The sequence below is a fragment of the Pyxicephalus adspersus genome, chromosome 2 (assembly GCF_032062135.1).
Source record: "Pyxicephalus adspersus chromosome 2, UCB_Pads_2.0, whole genome shotgun sequence".
Classification (NCBI taxonomy): domain Eukaryota; kingdom Metazoa; phylum Chordata; class Amphibia; order Anura; family Pyxicephalidae; genus Pyxicephalus; species Pyxicephalus adspersus.
This window is the reverse complement of record NC_092859.1, coordinates 26948190-26969931: the sequence shown is the minus strand read 5'-3', so window position 1 is coordinate 26969931 and position 21742 is coordinate 26948190. Positions and strand designations below refer to the sequence as shown.

The 21742-nt window shown below is 37.4% G+C and overlaps 1 protein-coding gene across 1 annotated transcript in view; it reads right to left on the bottom strand.

Annotated features, from left to right (window-relative positions):
* Positions 1-20905, bottom strand: part of LOC140322383 (vimentin-like) — a 63272-nt gene extending 42367 nt beyond the window's left edge. Inside the window, exons 1-6 of the mRNA XM_072398957.1 lie at positions 20755-20905; positions 18931-19079; positions 11163-11338; positions 7944-8132; positions 4326-4419; positions 821-1006 (exon numbers count right to left, since the gene is read on the bottom strand). Of these exons, the coding sequence (XP_072255058.1) occupies positions 821-1006; positions 4326-4419; positions 7944-8132; positions 11163-11338; positions 18931-19071 (786 nt within the window). The 5' untranslated portion in view covers positions 19072-19079; positions 20755-20905. The remainder of the gene's footprint in view (positions 1-820; positions 1007-4325; positions 4420-7943; positions 8133-11162; positions 11339-18930; positions 19080-20754) is intronic.
* Between the last annotated feature and the right edge of the window lie 837 nt (positions 20906-21742).

Genomic DNA, 21742 nt, shown 5'->3' with positions numbered 1-21742 from the left:
CATGTAAATCCTGGTGCAGTTCTTGGCTGCCTTTCCAAATGTCCGATACAGAGCAGCCCATGCTACAGCCTTGTAATTTGTTAAAAATTTACAATATCAAAGTCTGATACTGGGAGAAAGGAGACTGAGATAATGTCTCTTCCTGCATGCAGCAGAAAGATGACATCATCGCAGCCTAAGCAAAGTCACTGGACTGAAGCTAAAGAGTGGCTTCCTAATGAAAACTGTTTTAAAAAAGTGATATTCTTGCTGTGTATTCTGATATGTCAAGCTTTGTTCATGCAGACTTGTACAGTTACCACGAGGTCCACTTTAAGTGGCTTGGGCTGGTCATAAATGAAAAGACAGAGGATATCTGTCTGATCTCCATGAGCAATAGGACACAATGCCAATTTTAATATTATTAATATTATTAAATCCTCACCATTGGGTGCATCTTTACCTATAGGACACATTGGCCCTGATTTATTAAAGTTCTCCAAGGCTGGAGAGAATACACGTTCATCAGTGAAGCTGGGTGATCTAGCAAACCTGTAATGGATTTCCTTAAAGTCAGACTATTTGTTAGCAAATGTTTTCAATCCTGGACCAGATCCATTTTAGCTATGCTGGTCCACCCAGCTTCACTGATGAAAATGTATTCTTTCCAGCCTTGGAGAACTTTAATAAATCAGGGCCATTGTCTACCCTAAGCACAGTGCAGGCAGATTGGTAGTTCTGTCCCAGTACCATATCACAAATGGCTCATTATTATTAATAAGCGGCTCATTATTCTGCATTCAGTACACTCCCTCCCATTGTAAACACGTTTGACACTTACATTCTGGTTATAGGCGCTTTCTGTTTCGCTGTGTAGACGTTTTACTTCTGCCTCACTGGCCTCCTGTATTCTCTGCACGGCCTCCACCAGCGCCGGGCCCCCTCGGCTAACAGAGCGCAGCTCATCTTCCAGCTGTAACACAAGTGCTTGGGATTGGGCGATCTGAGCTCTCAGCTCCTGCGTCTCCTGCAAGTGGTCAAACCAATGGAACATGAAATGCATATGGCGGTCAAAAAAAGTACACATAAATGCTGCTCTCTTTTTATTAATATATTAAAAGCAATTTTTGCAAGCAGTATTCATATTTGAATTAGTTATGAGCCTCCTATGATCCCTGTGTAGCACCGAAAGAGGGAGAAGCCCCAAAAACATTTTGGGGAAGAACAAGACCTCTAGGAAATAATAATCAGCAGTAGGATATACACAAGTCTCTGGCTCTGCCTGACTATTGTATTGCAGAGTAAATCACAGGACTGGTTGTGAAATACAAATCTATTGAGAGGTAACAACACTCCCTTTTAATATATTTCTCTGTGTATTAGCTGCTTGCCTCAAGTTAAATGTTAAAGGAAACCTGTCACATAAAATAAATCCTACTTATCTAAGCTTGATGGTATTTCACTGGTCCGGCTGGTAACATTTACACTCATTGCAATGTTAATATTATTAAAGTGATCATCAGGCTGGGTTTGTTTTACACAAAGGATGTTATTAGAGCTACCCCCATCCAGAGGGTCACTTGGTCTCATTCTCTTAAGTACCCTTATATTGTATCAGCCCTTATTTACGCTTCTTTCATTGCTTCTTGAAAGCCAAGCTACCTATTCCTGGCTACAAACATAACTTTTCCACCAGGACCATGTCCAGGAATAATGCTTGCAGTGTGCAGAAATGTAAGATCTAGGAAAGAGAGGGAGAAGAAGGCATAAGGTTTTTAAGGATAGAGCACAGAATTACAGAATAGTTCCTGTTGTACAATAAAACAGAGGCACACAGTGATAATGACTGCAGCAATATCATATTCTTATTTAATAGGGGACATTGTCCTACAATCACCATATATGTGACCTTTTTTCTTGTCAGGCAAAGAAGCCACAGAGAGAATGATTTTTCTTGGAGGGATGAAGATTAGTTATAATTGCTGCTCCTAGGGCTTAATTATTACTATTACTAATTAATATTTTAATTGAATAAGATAATATTGGAGGATAGTTTGACCTCTTAAGGAATATGTAATCCCTTAACAATGAACGTCTATTATTTATATGTTATGGAGATAAAGTGAGAAAACACTTTCTGTCCTAGGTTGACAAAGTTGTTATTTATATCTACAGTATGGTAAGTGTTTTCACCCTACGACAGGAAATGTTGATTCACAGGGGAAGATAAAACAGCCATTATATCTATGAACGAGTAAGCTAAATTATATGACATTTTTGTTTCTGGGTTTGAATATGCTTTAGTATGTTAGGAAATGCACAGGTTCTTTTCAGACTGATCTTTATAAAGGCGTTGGGAATCAAACAGCATTCCAAGATAGTCATTCCATATTGAAGGTTTTAATTATCTCTGAACTCATCCCTCCGCTGGGAGATTAAACTCTTAAAAGCTTTCAAATGAATGCATCAGTAAATGTCAGCCCAATGGGAATTAATACGACGTCTCTATCCGTGTCAGGTGGTGGCTGTGCAGCACTGGGGACTGTTTGGGATCCTCAATGTGCAATATGATATACAAGTCATATAAATGAATACAAGAGGTAAAAATAAAGAAGTGTTTTGGGCCTTAGAAAAAACATTATCTTGATATCCACTTTATGGCCAAAAGTTTGCAGACACCTGACCATCACATTTCATATATTGTATGTATATGTACAGCCATTCAAATACCTGGGTTTAGGTGTTTCTGTTGAAGAGAACTGGTAATAATGATACATACAGCAGGCATTTTACATAATTGTACTCTTAAAACATTGGGCCTCATTTATTAAAGCTCTCCATGACTGAAAAAGCTAGCCTATCATGGGAGATTTAGCAAACCTGGAATGGATAGGGCCCAGATAATACAAAATGATTTTAAGAAATCAATTCCAAGGTTGTTGATTTAACCAGGTTCTCGTATGATAGCATATGTTCTTCAGTCTTGAAGAGCTTTAATAAATCAGGCCCAACAGGTTCCAGAAAACTGTTTTGTATTTGCATGGTTAAGCCAATGTGTACAAAGCCAGCTTCATAAAGACATGATTTGATGGGTTGAGTTTAGAGGAACTCAGCCCTGGTAAATTGCTGACTTCAGTCCAGGTCTTCTCAATCAACATCAGTACTCAACCTGACAAAAGGCACAGATTCCCACAGGTACATTCCAAAAGCGAGAAGGTTGTTAAAGCCAAGTGATTGGGGGGGTGCTCCATATTAAATTCAAACTAAAATTCCAATTTTAAGTTAGTTAGTTATGATTAGGCAGGTCATTATTGCACAAAGGGACAGGCAATGTCTAATCTACAATAATGTGTCATACCTGCCTGATCGCTGAGTGGTTAAAGGTTATCCGGGAGTAGAAGAATTAAGATGATGGAGCCTGGCACAGCACACAGACAGGTGAGCTGCATGGATTTAGTTGCTCTTTAGTGACCATGGTAGTGATGATCAGGTGTCCACTTACTTTTGGTCATATACTGTAGTTCACATTTAACATAAACCTACCTTTTGCCCATGCACAGTAAGGCAAATAAGAGATTAGAAACGTGACTACAAGAAATACTGTAACTGAAGAAAAATGCACTCATTATGGAGAAAGCAGTTTCATTACACAAAGGTTAATGTGGGCTCCATTGTGATCTAATACTATTTATATGCAAAGGTGCTGAAAAGCTTGGCCTAAAAATTGCAATGGAAAATGTTATTTGCACAAAATGAGTCCTGTGTATGATTATTAGCAAACCAAAGTGATATGATACATTCAAAATGTGCTGGAAACATGTAATTTGGTTGTTGCTGATGTGGGATGAGATTATGGGGTGAAGTCTCTACACATTACTCTCAGGATCTAATACATCCCAATGCTGGGATAGGAAAGGCTAAGGGAGATATATACATTTTATATCTATATTTCAATTAGATATCATGGTGCAATTGATGTTAATTTAGATATTTTTTTGCACTAGTAAATGGTAAATTGAACATATATATAGTCGGTCACAAGCATCCATTTGGATTGTAATATTGATCAAAAAACAACTTTGAGAAAAAAACACATAGCCTAGTAGTTCCCTAGATTCTGGCATACCAGCAAACCTGGAATGGATTTAGTCTAGGACTGAAAACATTTGTCAATTATTAGCAAATTACTTTTAAAAAATCCATTACAAATTTGCTGGATCAGCCAGGTTCACCCATTATAGTCTATATTCTCCAGTTATGAAGATATTTAATAAATCAGGTCTTATGCCTTGCATTAGTAAAACGGATTAAAAAAATTGAACTTAAGGTGTCATATGACTCCTCACCTTCATGTGTATCTGTTTTATATCTTCCATGTGATGTGTCAGCTTCTGTACCTGGTCCTGAAGGGTTAAACGCTGAGAAAATTCTTCTTCATATCTGTAATGATAATTACCATTTACTATTTAAGTTACTTTGAAATACCGATAATAAAGCATCTATTCAAACCAATCTAACATAGATGATAATATATTTATTGTCATGAAAAAGTAAGTACACCTGGAAATTGTTGAGTTTTTAGCAAAGTTTATCAGATAACGATGATATATTGGAACTTTGTATTCATTCTCATAATCTAAATTAACAAATACACAGATTTGTCATGTGGAAAATTAAAATACACCCCTACATTTACCAACACCTAAAATACAAAAAAATGAAATTAGACATTTCAGATTAGATGAAAATGGGAACTTTCAATAAAATTCAATAAAATATAGTCTCCTTGTTTTAGTGAATTGCATGAATTGTCATATAAACCTTGCCAAAAGTGAACAAGAAAATGCTAAAAACATGTATTTTATCTCATAAATCAAGGTACAGAACAATAATGGCACAGTTTAAGATGAAAAAAAAGCATTTTTACTTGTTGTTCATTCAGATCCCTCCGAACTATCCAAACATTTCGGATAATACTCTTTTAAAGGCTTGACATGTTGGTAGGTGGGTTTAAAACTATTTTTCCAGACTTTGATTTACAGAAAGTCTTCATGATCATTTTTTTTTTTGCTTGTGACATATTCTCACAGGTCTCTTTGACTTTTGACTTGTCAAAGCCCTTATTTAAACCCTATTGAAATGTTATAAAGCACCTGTTTACATGGGGGAACCCCTAAAATAACTTTAAGGTCTTCAGGGAACCCCTTCTATAGATACTTTATCCACAGCTCACAGTACATTAGTGTATTGGTCAGTGGGAGAAATGTTTGTAACATTGCTGGCCATTGGGAAGAATGCTATCCATACAGATACCCAGAAACAGCATTGGGGATCTATTTTGACCTGAGAGCCACAAATTGCTCAAGGAACCTCTAGGAACCACTATCCTTTCAAAATTAGGTGAAAGGATAGTGGAGGGGTGGGGAGCAGAATGGGGTGGCAGCGTGACCCAGCAGTGGGTCATCAGGGGTAACATTAACCATCCAGACAGCTAATTAAAGTATTAAAGTTGTCTGATCAGCAGATCACCGGTAGTCATGAATTAACTTCTTTGGTCTGTGAGTACCTGAGAACATATTTTCACCCCTTGTCATATTATACCTTTCACACAGGATTTGACAAAGTTTCAATAAGAGTTTACTTTGCAGATGTTTGTGTGCACTATTCTTGCATTACTGCTTTTGGGGAATATAGGTCTTTGTTGTCAAACAATTGTGAGTATTATCTGTGTGTGTGAATTTCCACACATGTGGGCTTCAAGAATAACATTGAACTGCATGGTTTTAGAACACAGCTAAACATTTGCAAATTCCTGAAATGCTGTGCGTCTTTATGAAAAGGCCTCTTTATTATGAGAAACTTCCTAGAAGTAAAACTCTGGACTCTCACTTTCTGCCAGTAGCAGTCATTATAAAACAATAAATATTCAATTACTGATTCAATTTGTAGCAAACAATAATGTGCTAGAAACTTATTGTTTGGCACAGCAAAGAAAAGATCTGTGTATTCAAATTCAATTGGATTCCATACAAGGCAGATTTTCACTTTTATATAGGTACAATTCCTTTCTCTAAATGTTATATAGATGGTCAGTAAAAGCTTTAATCATGCAAATCTTAATGAGCAATCATGATAAGTTTCATGTGGGTTCAGGAGTGAATGAATGCTTTCAGAGCAGCAAATTCACTTGACAATATCTTTATCCTGAAATGTATTTTATAATCCAGGTGACAGTTAAAGAAAAGTGTAGTTAAAGGGTGAACCCTGTGGGCTGGGACAGCCCCCTGTACAGTAGGTCATGGATATTCCAACAAAGAGATCTACCCATCTCAATCTGGGCTCTGTTCCTGTCTACTTAGAAGTTTGGGGTTTTCTCACCTACATTTGTGCTCCTACTTACGTTACATTCTCCACTATTAAAAATGCATAAAACACTCAAGCAGGAGTAGAGGAAGTCTCCTATAATGGGCACTGCAAGTGTACAGCCCTGAATACTCAGCACTTACCAATGGTAGGATCCCCATAATGGTTACAGCAGGTGTGCAGACCTGGACACTCAGCACTTACCAATGGTAGGACCCCCAAAATGGATACAGAAAGTGTGCAGACCTGGATACTCAGCACCAGTATCGTATATGGTAGGACCCCCATAATGGGTACAGCAGTTCTGCAGACCTGGAAACTCAGCATCAGTATGGTAGGACCCCCATATTGGGCACAGCAGATGTGTAGACCTGGAAACTTAGCATCAGTATGGTAGGACCCCAATAATGGGCACAGCAGATGTGCAGACCTGGATATTCACCACCAGAATTGTAGGACCCCCATAATGGGCACAGCGGATGTGCAGACCTGGATATTCAGCACCAGAATTGTAGGATCACCCACTACATAATAGGCACAACAGGTGTGCAGACATGGGTACACAGCACTGGCATGGTAGAACCCCTCCTTATTTTGGCACAGTAAGTGTTCAGTCTCATGAAGTCAGTACACAGATCTCACCGATAAAGATATATAAAATTACGCCAGGTGGTTCAACTCTTCATTAGGGGGAAGGAAACAGTGATGAATTTTATTTTGGCAATGTGCATATAAAGAGGAAAATTAAGTGCATACTCCATTAACGGGGCCTTCCTCTTGGTAGCATTTGGCAAGTGATGTGACCCACAAAACTAGATGGAGTGATCTACAATTCATTTGACAAGTAATACAGTTTATGGAGCAGTATTTCCATTTTGCTTTTATTATTTGCATTGCAATATATTTAATTCTTACTGTATATCCTTGCAGTATGTTCCTTATGAAACAGGAGATGGGGTGAGGAAGTAGATTCATGGTACTGGGATTTTTTTATTTGGTGAATTGTGAGGCCAAAACTGGGTCACTTGTGAAGGAGACAGGTTAATGTGACAGTGCACAGATTGTCTTCTTTATCTGAGACAATGCCTCTTGTAGTGGTAATGGGGTTATCTACAGTCACCTTCTTGTCCCAGCCCACACACAGATAAGAGAGCTGCTTACAGTGCACCTAATCTGTTCTTCCCCTGCAAATCACAATAACTGCCCAAAGACTTTTAAAGGCAACGTAAACACTATAAATGGCATTTAGTTTGCTAAAGCATTGTTTAGGACGAAACAATTGCCATTTTCCTAAATTAAAAACATTGCTTCCAGCTTTTACACTCCAGTAATGGCTACATGGCATTTCCTGGGTGGATCATGTCATGATAGGATCACCAAGTATTATATTGAGAGTTTCAGACTAAATGTGACTTTTGAAATTACACCAACATATTAAAGTTTAATTTAGATCTTAGTGTGTGAGTTTACATCTGCCTAAATCCTCTTGTGTGATATATACTGTACAGTATCTTTACATTACATTCTGCAATATCTCAGTCTGTAGTACATTGCTTGCCCTGTTGCAGTAATCTGAGCCGGATAGGTAATGGGCATCTTACTTTGTCTGGGCCATGATGATATTTTCTTGCAGCTCCCGCAGCTCTTGCTTGGCCAGGTCCAGCTGTATGGACGGAGCTATTGCAGCACCTTTAAGCGACTGGATGTCAGACTCTTGCTGAGCCACAACCATCTGTAAAGCTCGAATATCTTCATCTTTCTTTAGAATATCTCTGCTCATCTCCAAAAGTCTGCAAGGGAAACGGCAAATTAGGAGTCAATTGAAACTCATTTTACTGGCAATAATGAAGAGCAATGGTCTTAAAACTGTCTCTGATAGGGGAGATACATTGTATTTACCTTTGTGACAAAAAAAAGGACACCAATGTAGATCAAGTGGGTGGTGATGATGGTGGTAGGAGAACCACAAACTTAAAGCAGAATTAAAATGGGCAAATGTGCAGGATTTTTATTATTACTATCACAGCCAATCCAAATGGCCAAAGTAGTTTGCCCAGCAAAAAAAAAATAGGGATAGACATCAATGCTAAGAAGTGCAATTTATTTGGGATATAAAGGGGGCCCAGAATATGTATTTTAGTGGAAGGTCCACTTTAATTTAAGCTCATCAGTGCTTGGTGTAGCCTTTTTCAAACATTTTTTGCCTGACCCAAAAAACTTTTCTCCTTTTTTTCTTATCCAATCTACATTATTCTTTCATCATTCAGCAACTTAAAAATTACAAAAAGAAAAAAGGAAAAGTAATATCAAGCTTCAGATCATGTACATTTACAACTATCCTTGTATCTGCCTGTATACAACTCCAATATCTCCTTCTCCCATCTCTTGCTGATTTTAATTTCTAAAGTACTGAAGTACTTAACCCTCAAAGAGAAAATAATGACCTTACATAGCCTTATACAGCTGGTTTCTTATTGAATAATTTTTACTGGCCTACTGTGGGTGTTCACATTTTGCTGTAGCTGCACATATTAATTTCACAAATTATGCCTGTTCATGCCTAACTGGCAATCATTATAGCAATTAACAGTTCTCACTATCAATTTGTTTAATTTTGCAGGCATAAATAAGAAAGTAAAGGAGATCTGATGGATCAAAAATAAATTCTGACCACATTTAAGCTGCCTGAGTGCTTTATGGCACAATTTAGCTATAACATTTATTTGCATACTTTTAAAAGTAAAAATGTTGACATTACAAAAGATGATTAGGATTGGTCTTTTCTGAATGTTTCTATCGACAGATAGTGACAGGTGAATAGATTGTAAGCTCTTCGAGGCAGGGTCCTCTCCTCCTGTGTCACTGTCTGTATCTGTCTGTCATTTGCAACCCATATTTAGTGTACAGCGCTGCGTAATATGTTGGCGCTATATACTGTTTATTGTTATTATTATTATTTTTATTAATAATAATAATAAAATTGGGTGAATGAAGGAGCACTGTACACATAGCTCTGCTCTGTTCTATGAAGAAGGGAAGGGGAAAATGCTATACACACAGGGGAGGGAGGAGAATGAGTGGCACCTCGCTGTGCTTTCCTCCATTCATTTGTATAGCGGTTATTCCTCATCTGTTGTTCATGAATCTGTTCTGATGATAGATTTTGAGTAATAGATGAAGATACAAATGACATTACAAAAGACATCAAACTGGTAAAATGTTAAAACTGATAAGCTTACTGTCCATTATACAGTACATGTTGCTATTTATCAGCCTATAGATGAGCAATCTCAAAACATCAACTGAACACTTGGATATTCACTCCATAAATTCTCTTCTGAAAACTCTGATACACTGAACCCATTTCCACCTCTCTCTCTTTTCCATTACAACAACAATACAAAGTACTGAGGTCACAGGGATATGCCTTTTCCCTTGTCATCATAGGGAACATTGTATCCCTAATGCTCTATATCAGGGGTGCCCAACAGGTGGATCGCGATCTACCGGTAGATTGCAAAGGAAAGGCAAGTAGATCGTGGAGCCCTGCCACGCACAGGAGATAAAAAGTCCAAGTTTTTATTGTTGGTAGGTCACTTTGACTTGGTCATTTTAAAAGTAGCTCGCAAGCCAAAATAATGTGGGAACCCCTGTTCTATTTAGAATATGACTTTTATATTTATTAATTTTTTTCCTTTGTTCCATGTAGTTGGGACAGAATGTCATCTGCATCCAGCCTGAGAATACATATCACTTCTCTTCCCCACTCTTGACACTTTAAGTATATTTTTATGATCCCAACAATGCTGTAATATACATGAATTCCTAATTTAGTGAAGGCTGCTCTTGCAAATAAAGGACAGGTTACTTTTTTAATAAATCGGTACATCCAAAAGTGATATAAACTCATATGAGCTAAAATCATAAATTAAAAAGCTGCAAACAATTATGTGCTTGAAATTCATTATTTGGCACAGCAAAGAAAATAGTCAAAAGCAATCAGATTGTCCACCTGCTAGGATTGTACCTTTTAAATTAAAACAAAACATTTAGCTTTATCCTAATCTTTGCAGTAGTAGTTTCATTGAGTAATCAAATTTTATCTTACAGATCATACACAACAGCTTTATGCATATCTTTCTGGATAGGCAGGTTTGTTGATGCGTGATGGAAGCAAGCTTTTAGCACAGTAAACTCACCTAATAAAATATTTATCCCCCAAAAAAGTCTGTAATCTATGCGCTGGTTAAAGGAACGGTTCAACCAAATGGATATTTTTTATAAAGACAAGGTTTGGTAGACAACATATATATATATATATATATATTGGATGCACCAACAGTAAGCTACCTGTACCATAAACCTGATCACTAGTCTGCTCCTGTCAGCCTGGGACTTTTGGGTGCTCCAGCACAGCTTTGTCTGGTCTAGGTCCACCTTTTACATCCTTCATACTATACCATTAATATTAATCCAATAATTATGCAATAAGTGCAAATAATTATCCAATAAATATTGCAAAGCAATAGGATCACCTCATAAAGGACACCACCGCTGTGCAGTCCTAGGAACCCAAGACACGGATCTCATCAACAAAGTCCTCAAAGGATAAAAGAGACTGTCAGATCTGATGATCTTATTTTAGAATTAGAAATATTGAGAGGACTGATTGTTTGAAATGCACGGATTGATAATAATGGCTCAAAATGTGCACATACATGAAAGAAAAAGCTTGAACCCTAATGCCATGAACCCCAGGTGCTCCCTGTAGGCACACTCCAGGTTTGCTATATGCAAGGAATACAGGTAACAAATCCTACCTGCTTTGGTACTCTGCAGCCATCAAATTGGTTGTCCGACCACCAAGCCCATCTCTGCTCCCATCCCTGTAGCTCTGCTCCAGCTTCTCCCGAAGTTCTCCAATTTCCTTCTCATACAGAGTGCGAATGGTGATAAGTTCATCCTGAAGATGCTGGACTGCAGATGTGTTGTCACCCTGTTGGTCAAAAATATTGAATAATGCTTAAAAAATAAATGGTACCCATCATTTTTATTAATGAAACATCTTGCTATGTAGCTGAACAAAACACCTGATTAGGGTTCTATCCCTTCAGCTTACTACTAATAAAATTGTTTTTATTGATGTTGATGTCCCTTCTGGGCAAAGTTTCCTGTTCGACTAGAACCCCTTTAAATGTGTGAGATATATTGGAAATGTTTATTTCTACTTTTCTAGAGAGTTGTCTCCAAAGAAGGTGTTCCCATCAGAAGAGTTCCCATAACCGCCAGCAATAAAAAACTGTTGTGGATGAATGTTTGAAATGTTTAATATTGGATCCAGGTAACCATGTTAACAAACTATATCCATGGGACATAGTCCGTAAGAAAAATAAAGGACGCGAGCCCTATGAAGTTTTGATTGAGTGCAAATCAGTTTTATTAGTTGGAATATTCTAAAAGATCAACAACATGCATTCCAAACACTTTTGAAAGCCCTGCTTTGTTGGTGCTATGAACAAAACTGTGAGAAATTGGTAAAGACACTGAATATTTTTTATATACATGATTCCAGTTCAGTTTACTTTTGTTTTGCAGCCCTGAATAAGGGAGATTTCTGACCTCCTGAAATGAGGTGGCTATTTCAGAATCCAGCATAGTAAACATGATCTGGGTCAGAAACCTCCTGGTTTTCTTCTCTTTTTTTCTACTAATAGAAATAAAAGCCCTTTGAATTTATAGTGGCTGCTTTGCTGGCAAAGGACAACAGAAAGAGACGCTCCATGTGAACTCAGGCTTGGTGTATCCTTTACAAAAATATAGGAACAGAGATTGGGCTTTTAAACTAATTGATCCAATATTTCATAGTTAGAACATGTGTGTGTGTAAAAGTATAAAAAACAAACCAAAAATGATACATTTTCTTTACAGCTCTTTGCGGAGAATGAAAATCTAAAAACTACAGAAATAACAATCATGGTTTATAGGAAGTGTAAAAATGAAATTGACAGCCGTGTCTGCCATCGCTTCACTTCAATGGCACCTGTGGGGTTTTCTGTGCTGCTGGTAAAATTTAGAAACAGCTCCGTCCTTGCTAAAGGGAGCAAAGTTATTTGTGTATGTGTTCAGATTTCTGCTTAGGGATTTTTTTTTTTGCTATTGAAGGAAATGTGTTAAGCTGTAAAGCTCTTCTTATTTTTTTTAGACTCTGAGAATGTAATAATATTGAATTAAACAGGGATTAATTTAGGCCAATTGGTTGTTTTATCATATAAGGTGAATTTTAGGCCTAGACTATGATCATTAAAGTATTTACCAATTAAGCAGATGTAGCAAATGAGCTTTAGAATAAGGCTTCACCAACCTCTTTAGCTGAGTGTACTGTGGAGCAAAAAATCCTCAAAGATTAAAGCAGAATTTGAAATGCAGTTTGTTTCTGAACACTTGGTAGATGTTTCCTGCTCAGGGTTGTCACGAAAATTAAATAGACTTTACATAGACCTCTCTATGCATCCTGTGGCTGGAGAGGTGACCAAGGGCTGCTTTTAAACCTCTTGTGCTGCTTATTAGGCAGTGATGTTCAACCTTCTAGGCACAAGGTGCCTCAAATGTATCACCCAAGGGCCACACACAACATAAAATAAATGAAATGCTACATAAGGCTGTGGTATATTGCAGAGATGCAACACAAGTGTTAGTAAAATATCATAGGGATCATAAAAACTACATAGAAACCTAAACAGGGTATTGTCATTTTTTGAAACCACGTTTCATTATTTTAAAACCTGACATTTTCATAAATATGATACTAAGAACCTTTTTAGGTACTTCCTGTGATAAGGTAACAACGATTTTTCGTGTCTAGCAATTGTACTTTACCATTTCTGCCTACAATTGGCAGTATTATACAGGCGTGGTACAAAAATATTATCATTAGCAGTTTTAGCAATTAACAAAGGATGGAAAAAAAGGTATAAAAATAACTATGTTTATATACACAATATTACATCAACTTTAAAGTAAAGGGATTAAATCTAGATTTTTACAGGCATTTATTTTTTGCAGACTTTATGAAAGCTTCAATCAGTCTGACTTTTTTAAGGCCATCTCTGAATTTATGGACATTGCTTTATAATAAAATGATTCATAAAAACCTAATACTTGTATACTTTAAACATACACTTTTATTTTAAAAAAATGTGTTTTTATACTTGTTTTATTTTGCATATAAAATTCTGCAATTGTTCTTATTGCTGATACAATTATGCAAATAGCATAACAAAAATGTATGCACTGCCAAGCCTGATGTAATGTATGTGCATTTATAAAAACTGGAGGAAGAACGGCCTAAGAAAGCTCTGGGTCACATAACCTGCCACTAGATACTCTTATTTCACAAAAACATCAATTTTGACTTGAAGTTCTGATTTTGATAGCAATTCGACTAAAACTGGTTGATGAATTTCTGGGAAATCAGAATTTTATGGCTATTTCTTTTCCAGGAATCCTTTATAAATGTCAATACATGGTTGCCTTATATGCAGAATGATATAACTTATAAATATAAAATAATAGGCACTTTTATACAAGAAGCTTTATGTGCTGTCCGTACTAGCGATGAAGGCTAAAGTGAAGATCTGAAAAATGACTGCAGTTAGAGATAAAAACTTTCTTTATTATTATTATTATTATTAATGTTATTAATAAACAGAATTTATGTAGCGCCAACATATTACGCAGGGCTGTACATTAAATAGGGGTTGTAAATGACAGACAGATACAGACAGTGACACAGGAGGAGAGGGCCCTGCCCCGAAGAGCTTACAATATAGGAGTGATACTTTTATAAGCTTGAAAGTAGCACTAGACATTTGGGGTGTCCTGGACCTTTAAAGGGGATAGATTTAAGTCAGTTCCAACTTAAATTGAGTTTATATGCTTTTAAATGATGTTTTGTATTTTTTTTAGCTATGTTATGACAAAGGATTCCAAGATCTATATGAATTAGCTAAAGGGAGATTAGATGCTCCTAGCGGAAGCAAAGTGCATATAATCTGCTGCAGGGGATAATAATAATAACGTGAACATGTTGATTTGGACCAAGGAAGCACAGATTCACTCCTTTTAAAAATGAGGAGAGAAGCACTTCTGAAACAAACAATATGCAACAGAAACAGCCATGTGAGACAAAGATTCATGAATCTGGCTGCTCATAGACAATATTCCAAGTTTATTGTGATTTGGAAAATGGATATCCTTTAATATTTGGCATTTCTCTTTAAGTCGCTGAATATCTTAGCTTTTTCAGCAAACAGGATGGCATGTATAATGAGGCCCTTATGTTATCCGGCTGCATTCTGGGGTCACTGGCAGACCCCCACCCACCGTCACACACAGACTAAAGCACAGCAAGCCAAAGCACGTGTTCAATGCAAAACATTAATCCTTCCCAAATCTGGCTTAATACCCCGTGCTAACAAAGAGACACAATTACTTGTCATCTGGTGTGACAACAACAATCATTGTGCTCCATAGCTGTGTGTTTGCATATCATTATCAGCAGGGGGATAATGGGACCCTCTTCACCTCATCATTGTGCCCTAATCTGATGTTACTTGTTTGTAATTAAGGAAAGCGGGTGGGTTACTAAGGAAGGTTTTAGCAAAGGAATAGAATACATGTGGGAGACATTGGCAGCAGAATCTGTACATGTGAAATAAAGAATAGAGGAGTATTTACAAAGCTGCAAGTGATCGATTCACCAGATACTTACCATGTTTGTCATTAAACATTAGAGTTTACCTGTGCTTGAGTTTGCTCATTAACCTAGCACTTCTATTTCCTGTTGATCAACTGCAAATTTAGGTCCACAGTTAAAAATACTAAAAATCAGCACAACATCAACTGGTGGTGACATGCATGGTTCTATAAATTCCTGCACCAATGGTCATAGGTTTGTGGGTGACCCTTGAAATGAATGACTTCAGGAGTTTGCTCCAAAGGTTACTGATGCCTCAGCAAAAACCATTTTACAGGATCGCCTGCCTTGGATCAACAGTGTAATGAAGAGCGTTTTCCGTCCCATTATGACTGTTCCCTGTGTGCACCAAGCCAGCTCCAAGAAATGCCTTGAGTTTGGTGTGGAAGAACTTAAACAAAATTTCTCATCTTGGCCAGGGCACTATTTGCACAGGGGTTGTTTGTTCTCCTCGTGTTCATGTGGGTTTTCCTCTGGGCACTCCCCAGATCTCCAAAAACATGCGGGTAGGGTATTTGCCCCCCGAAATTGTCCTTGGTATAATTCTGAGCATGTTTCTTACCCCACAGGTGTAGTTATACTGCATTTAAACTTTCTCATCAATTAGTAAACCATCGTAAAAAAAATGATATCACTTTATACTGCATTAGCGTGGAGGTAATTACCTTGCAGTGCATAGAGAACACAGCGATACGATATTCACATGTAAAATAGATTTATGCGACAATGGGATATGACATTGCTGGGTTATGATGGATTATAGAGAAGAGCCAGAGGGAGAAAAGACACTCTTCACAATAGAGAACAATTCTCCTGCTCAGCTTGCAGCACTTTATAGTCTCCAACAAGGTAAATAAAAATCCATGGAGGGAAACTAGAACATGGGAAAGCAAAGCCTTAGTCAGATTTGGATTTATTTTATATTGATATGATTCAAATAGAAAATACACAGTCTGGGTGAATATTGTCCAGGATAGTTTTTGTTTGCACATCCAATGGAGCTTTTAGAAAAAAAACTTTTGAGATCTACTTCTTTTTTCATGGTTCATGCTGTGTGGGTTAGATCAGGAGGAAGAAGGTAAACCTCCCAAAAAGCTGATGGTATCAGAGGAAGAATTTATCTGTGCTATATCCCTTTTATCAAATACACAGATCTGGACTGTTTCTGTTTGACCCATTAACAGTTTTGTAATTCTGCTCAGTCAGGTTTTGTGATCCAGGAAACACTTGCAGACAGAATTGAACTTTAATTTCCCTGAAGAATACACTGCAGCTGAAGAGTACAATTTGGTCCAACACCCCAGTATCTTCATTAGAAATAGAACTCTAACTGAATTACATTTATTTTTTATGCAAAACAAATGTAATTTTTAACAAAATACAATTTCTGTCTTTTGCTGCATGGCATTTCTCAGAGTGGGTTTTGTAATTGTGACAACAGTGCACCATGTCTGTCTAACATGTGTGTTGCACAGCGACTTATAGTCTCCATAGAAAGCCCATGTGAAAGAGTGACAACACGGGAGTACAACTGTCAAACAAGGACAAGGTGTTGTCCCCTAAAGCTGTAAAATTTCTGTCCCTGGAGTTGATTTTTTTACGATCATTTCCATGGATAATAGAACAAGCTGGCACTGTACACACAGCACTGCTCAGTCCTATACAGAAGAGGGGATAAGCAGAAGGCACCATGCTGCCTCCTCCTTTCTCAAAAATACGTGGGGTTGTCCCCACGTGGTCAATAAAAGTGCCCAACAAAAACCCTTCCAGTAAAATCACTCCATATTATGTTAATAAAAGCTGTGCATTTTAATTTTTTCTTTGGAATGACATTAATATGGTAAATTTTCTATCAGACTTTAGTGATTGGGTTCAGGGGCAGACATAGGGAGGAGCAAAGTGTGCTGTCAGGACGAGCCAACAGGGCCCCCCCGCCCCCCCCAGCAACCCTGTCACTGCTTTGGTGTAATCCAAGTTAGTTCTGCAAAGGGCCCACTGTTGGCTACATCTACCAATGATTGGATTTTATTTATCAGCTTTTCTCAACCTTTTTAACATGGGGGAACCCTTAAAATAAATTTCAGGGAACCCCTGCTATAATTACTATATCCACAACTCACATATGTCAACATGGTGGTCATTGGGAAGAATGTGACCTTTCCAAATACCTAAAAAGATTGGTGTCACCTAAACAGAAGAAGCACCAATTGCTCATTGCTCAAGCAACCTCTTGAGGAACCCTGGCTGAAAAACTCTGATATATACATTCAAAAAGGCTCTGAAGGGTTAACCCTGCTTTCAATATAAAGTGTTAGGACCTTGACCTTTTACATGGATGTGATTGTCTTCTGACTGTTTACATGAGAGTGGTCACAGGAAACTGAGTTTTGTCCTGAGAGGAAATTAAACTAATTTGGATTTGAGCAGATAATGGTTGAAGAATGAAGATCTCAAAACAAAAGCTTCTAACTTTTGCATTGTGAAAGTTATCACTGCAATGATAGGATAATCATACGTATCCAACAAAACAAATACCTGAAATCCAATCACAGCATTCCTTATTGACTGATAGTAAGCTCCTGATACATAAAGCAGACTTTTGTCTTAGTCTAAAATGGAAATCTTTTTAATCACTTACAGAAGCCCCTACCATGTTTGAAAGTGTTTCATTGGGTTTAAACAAGCATTTGAAGGCATTTAAGTCCTTATAGGAGTAACTATTGGTTTCAATAGAGGCTACAAAGTGTGTTTTCTTTACAGCTCAAAAACATGATGGCCAAAAACACTCTGATGTACTGGAACATTAGAATGAATGGAAAGTATAAAGACAGTATTTTGATGCAGGGGAAAAACTGTGTCAATTTAGCTTTAAAGCAGAACATAAGAAAAAAAGCAAGCACATGACCCTTCTACAATGATATAAACAATTATTTAAACATATGTACATGTTTGCAATTTTTTAGGGATATCGCCTGTCCCATCTGCAATAAACAACCTGCCTGTTCACAATTTTTTTTTTAACATAGTTTAGCTATAAAGTAGATCTAACTCTAACTGAATGACATTAAAGAGACCTTGTTGTCAGACTATTATTGAGATCTATAATATTTGCCACATTCTTCCCCCAGCAGTTACATAAAAGTTATGTATAGAGGTAATGGGAATAATAGAGATGCTGGGACAGCACAGTCAGTAATTAACGTCTCCCAGAAAAGAAGACGGCTACAACTTTAAGGCAGAGGGCTGTGCCAAACTGATTCATAGTTTGAAAATAGAAATGAGTTTATGGAAGGAAAACAGCTTCAGGTGAGCATTTAAAATACTTGATTTTTCTGTGTTTCATTTTTTACATCAGTGACAGGGTCTTTTTAAGCACTCTTTAACATCAAGGCCAGTTTCCTGATGGTGACAACAGTGGGCCATGCCATGTGTGTGTGCGGGCACAACTACAATGTAGAACATATTGGTGAGACAGTGGCATAGTGTTGTCACAAGAACAATCATGGCAGGATTAACTGTTACTATTTTAATGAAAGCTTTAGTTTTAAAATAGTTGAAAGTTATTTTTAAAATTACATTAAAATGTTAAAGCTTCTACGAGACTTTAATGGGTTCACGTTTGATTTTATAAATCCCATACTCAACCAAAGCACTTTTTCTTTGGATAGACTGGATAATACTTCTCTTGGGAGCGATAAGAAAGACTTTTGAAAGCTGAAAGCTCTGTTTTATATTCGTCTTAACTCTCAAAATCTCATCTTTACATGTAAATACTGTGATGTTCCTTTTCTTTTTTTAAGTTTTAGAAGTTTGTACCTCTTTAAAAGTTTTACCTGTTTTAGCTGATTTCTTATAGACTTCACATTCCGGATGTAGTTACTAAATCTTTCCTTAATATCTTGGATCTGAGCCTTCTCAGAAGAGCGGCGTACCATTTCTGCAGAGGGTGAGGGCCCTCCGCCAGTTGGGATCATTTTTTTTCCTGATATAAGATAACAATTTTTTGGTAAATGTAACATAATAAAGCAGATTAAAGGAAATACAACCAGTACAGGCGTTAAAAAAATGTGGGTGATAAAACATAAATGTAAATCTTTATGAGAGTGCTACAATATTATCTCTCCCAACCAAGGGGTTTTGTACCTGTAACCATTTTTTGTAGTATTTTTGCTATCTGTTTGTAATTTCCAAGGGAAGCAAGCAGGGCTGCCATCTGCAATTTCTGTGCTCCATACCAGGTGAACTCCCTAGACCCACGCCCCCCATGTTTAAAAGTCTTTATATTGCATAAGTGATGCTCTTTTGATCAGGGCTCGGTATAAAAGTACTCTTTGTTCCCCCTCCAATGGCAGCCCTGGACACAAGCGATCAATAATCTTTGAAAAGTAAAGGGAATCTCTTGCTAGATATCTGCCAGGTGTCCTTATTAAAAGATTTTAGTTCCGGTGCCAACTGTAAAAATTTATATTTCCCTTCCCTTTCTGTTTGCCAACAGAGCCTGGCTAAGGGATGGTCAGAAAGGCAGCCACCCTGAATTTCTCAATAGGAGGAGGAGTGCAGAAAGAGCAAAACCTGCAGCAAGTGGCTAAAATAGTTACCAAAAGGAGCTTGTCTTATTTTCTTCGGTGCCAAAGAACCTTGTCCTGGCATGGCACAATGACAACAATTATTAGGACAAATAGACAAACAAAAATATAAATATTGTACAAAGCATGTGTTGTGCCTGGTGGATATTGTACTAAAGACTCTGGAGTTGAAAGCAAAGAAAATAACTGAGCCATTGCATTGCTTTAGAATCTAATAATTACATCCTGTCTAAAGCTTTGTACAAATGTCAGATGATTCCTGCCAGGGATGAACAGTTGGGGTAATTTTTGATGAAAATTTGTAGAGCAGTTCATCTGTAGAACAATGTTCATCAAACCACCATGGTGGATTGTTGATCTATTGGTAATGACCAATGTGCTTTTCATTAGAGGAGAGCACAGGAGGGTGCCCCCCATTCGCCTTCCCTTCTCCATTGAACAGATTGGCACTGTGTGTACAGTGCTCGTTCCAGCAACAATCATCTGACATCTATCTGACGTCTGTAAAGAGCCTAAGCCAAGCCAACTATAACCCCCAAGAGTGAGAATGGCACCATGATATCAGCTCTTGCATCTCATATTTGCCAAGACCCATCAAGATCTTCTTCCCAGATAGGAAAACAGACATAAATGGTGAACGACTACTTGTTCCAAATTTCCCTAAAATGATACCAATCAGTGCTAGGAAATCCACATGCAATCAAATCCAATCTTACCTGGCTATATATATAAGTGGCATAGGCTATATCAAAATGGCTCATGAAGTTTAAAATATGTGTCAAATGCAAAACAAATGCAGGTTTAGCAGTTTCCCTTTTACCTTAATGTTGAATGACGGTTCAGGGGCCATAAATCCTACTAAGATTAATTTGTACTAAATGCCTAATTCATCTATTTGCTGCTATTTGCCTTTCATTACATGCTCTTGAAGACCTCTGCATTCTGATTCTTGCATTTATTCTCAACACCAAGCCCTAAGGAATAATTTGTTTTTCCCTAATTTTAGGAAACTCTTGTCACTGTCCAGTTGTCGGCACCATACAGCTAAATAAAACAGAATACATTACTTACTGCCTGGAAGAAGCCCAGTTTGATTCAACCTCACTTTGGTTTCTAGGAAATCTCAGTAATATGTGAATCAGATTAGTGAGCTCTCATTTCACTCCGTTTCCCGGGACCCATGGTTTGTTGATGGTTACCACTGGTGACAGGGTGACTACAGATTAAAATGTTAGGCGGAGTCGGTGACACAAAGGTGAGGGTTTCAGGCGAGCTGTCAGAGAACACTTTCATTATTTGGTGTGCTGTGTGCAGGGCAGGACTTGGCACTGGCAAGATAAACAGAATTAAATAAAACACAAGGACTTGTTTAGTCCCTCTTTATATATTACAATTTTTCTAATTTGCAGAACTCATTAGCTACCAATACACATGGCATTGTGAGTGTTCAATCTTTCAATAGTGAAGACATAAGAGAGTAGTATTGATTTACCACAAAGAGATTGAAAGTGATAGAAAAATCAGATCATGTTTGTAAAAATTACCATGGGGGTCCGCCATGATTGCAAAAAAGCTGCACAGCTCCTTTGTGGTCACCTAATTAATGAAACTGGACAGGAATGTGATTTTTCTAAGTAAAAGCCAGTTAATAAATGGACTGACAATCCTATTACACTACTTATACTATTACATAGTTACATAGTAGGTTAGGTTGAAAAAAGACATAATTCCATGAAGTTCAGCCACTAGGGAAAAACCGTGCATTTATAATGTACCAGTTAGCATGATGGAAGATCGCCAAATGGTCACCACTTGGTGACAAGTACTATAGGTCACATTACAGATCAGTGGTGTTTGTTTTTTTAGTATTTACCACTTTTGCTATGATCAACATTTGTCTAATGAAGAGAATCACAATGATGTGGGCTAGGTATCCCACTTCTAAAAATGGCGATCAATTTCACCCTCCAAGTGAAAGGAGTTTCTGGTACTTTATTGCAATAACAGTATAGCAAACGAACCACAGATTAACACCTTATTAAGTCTCTCCGCCTAAAAA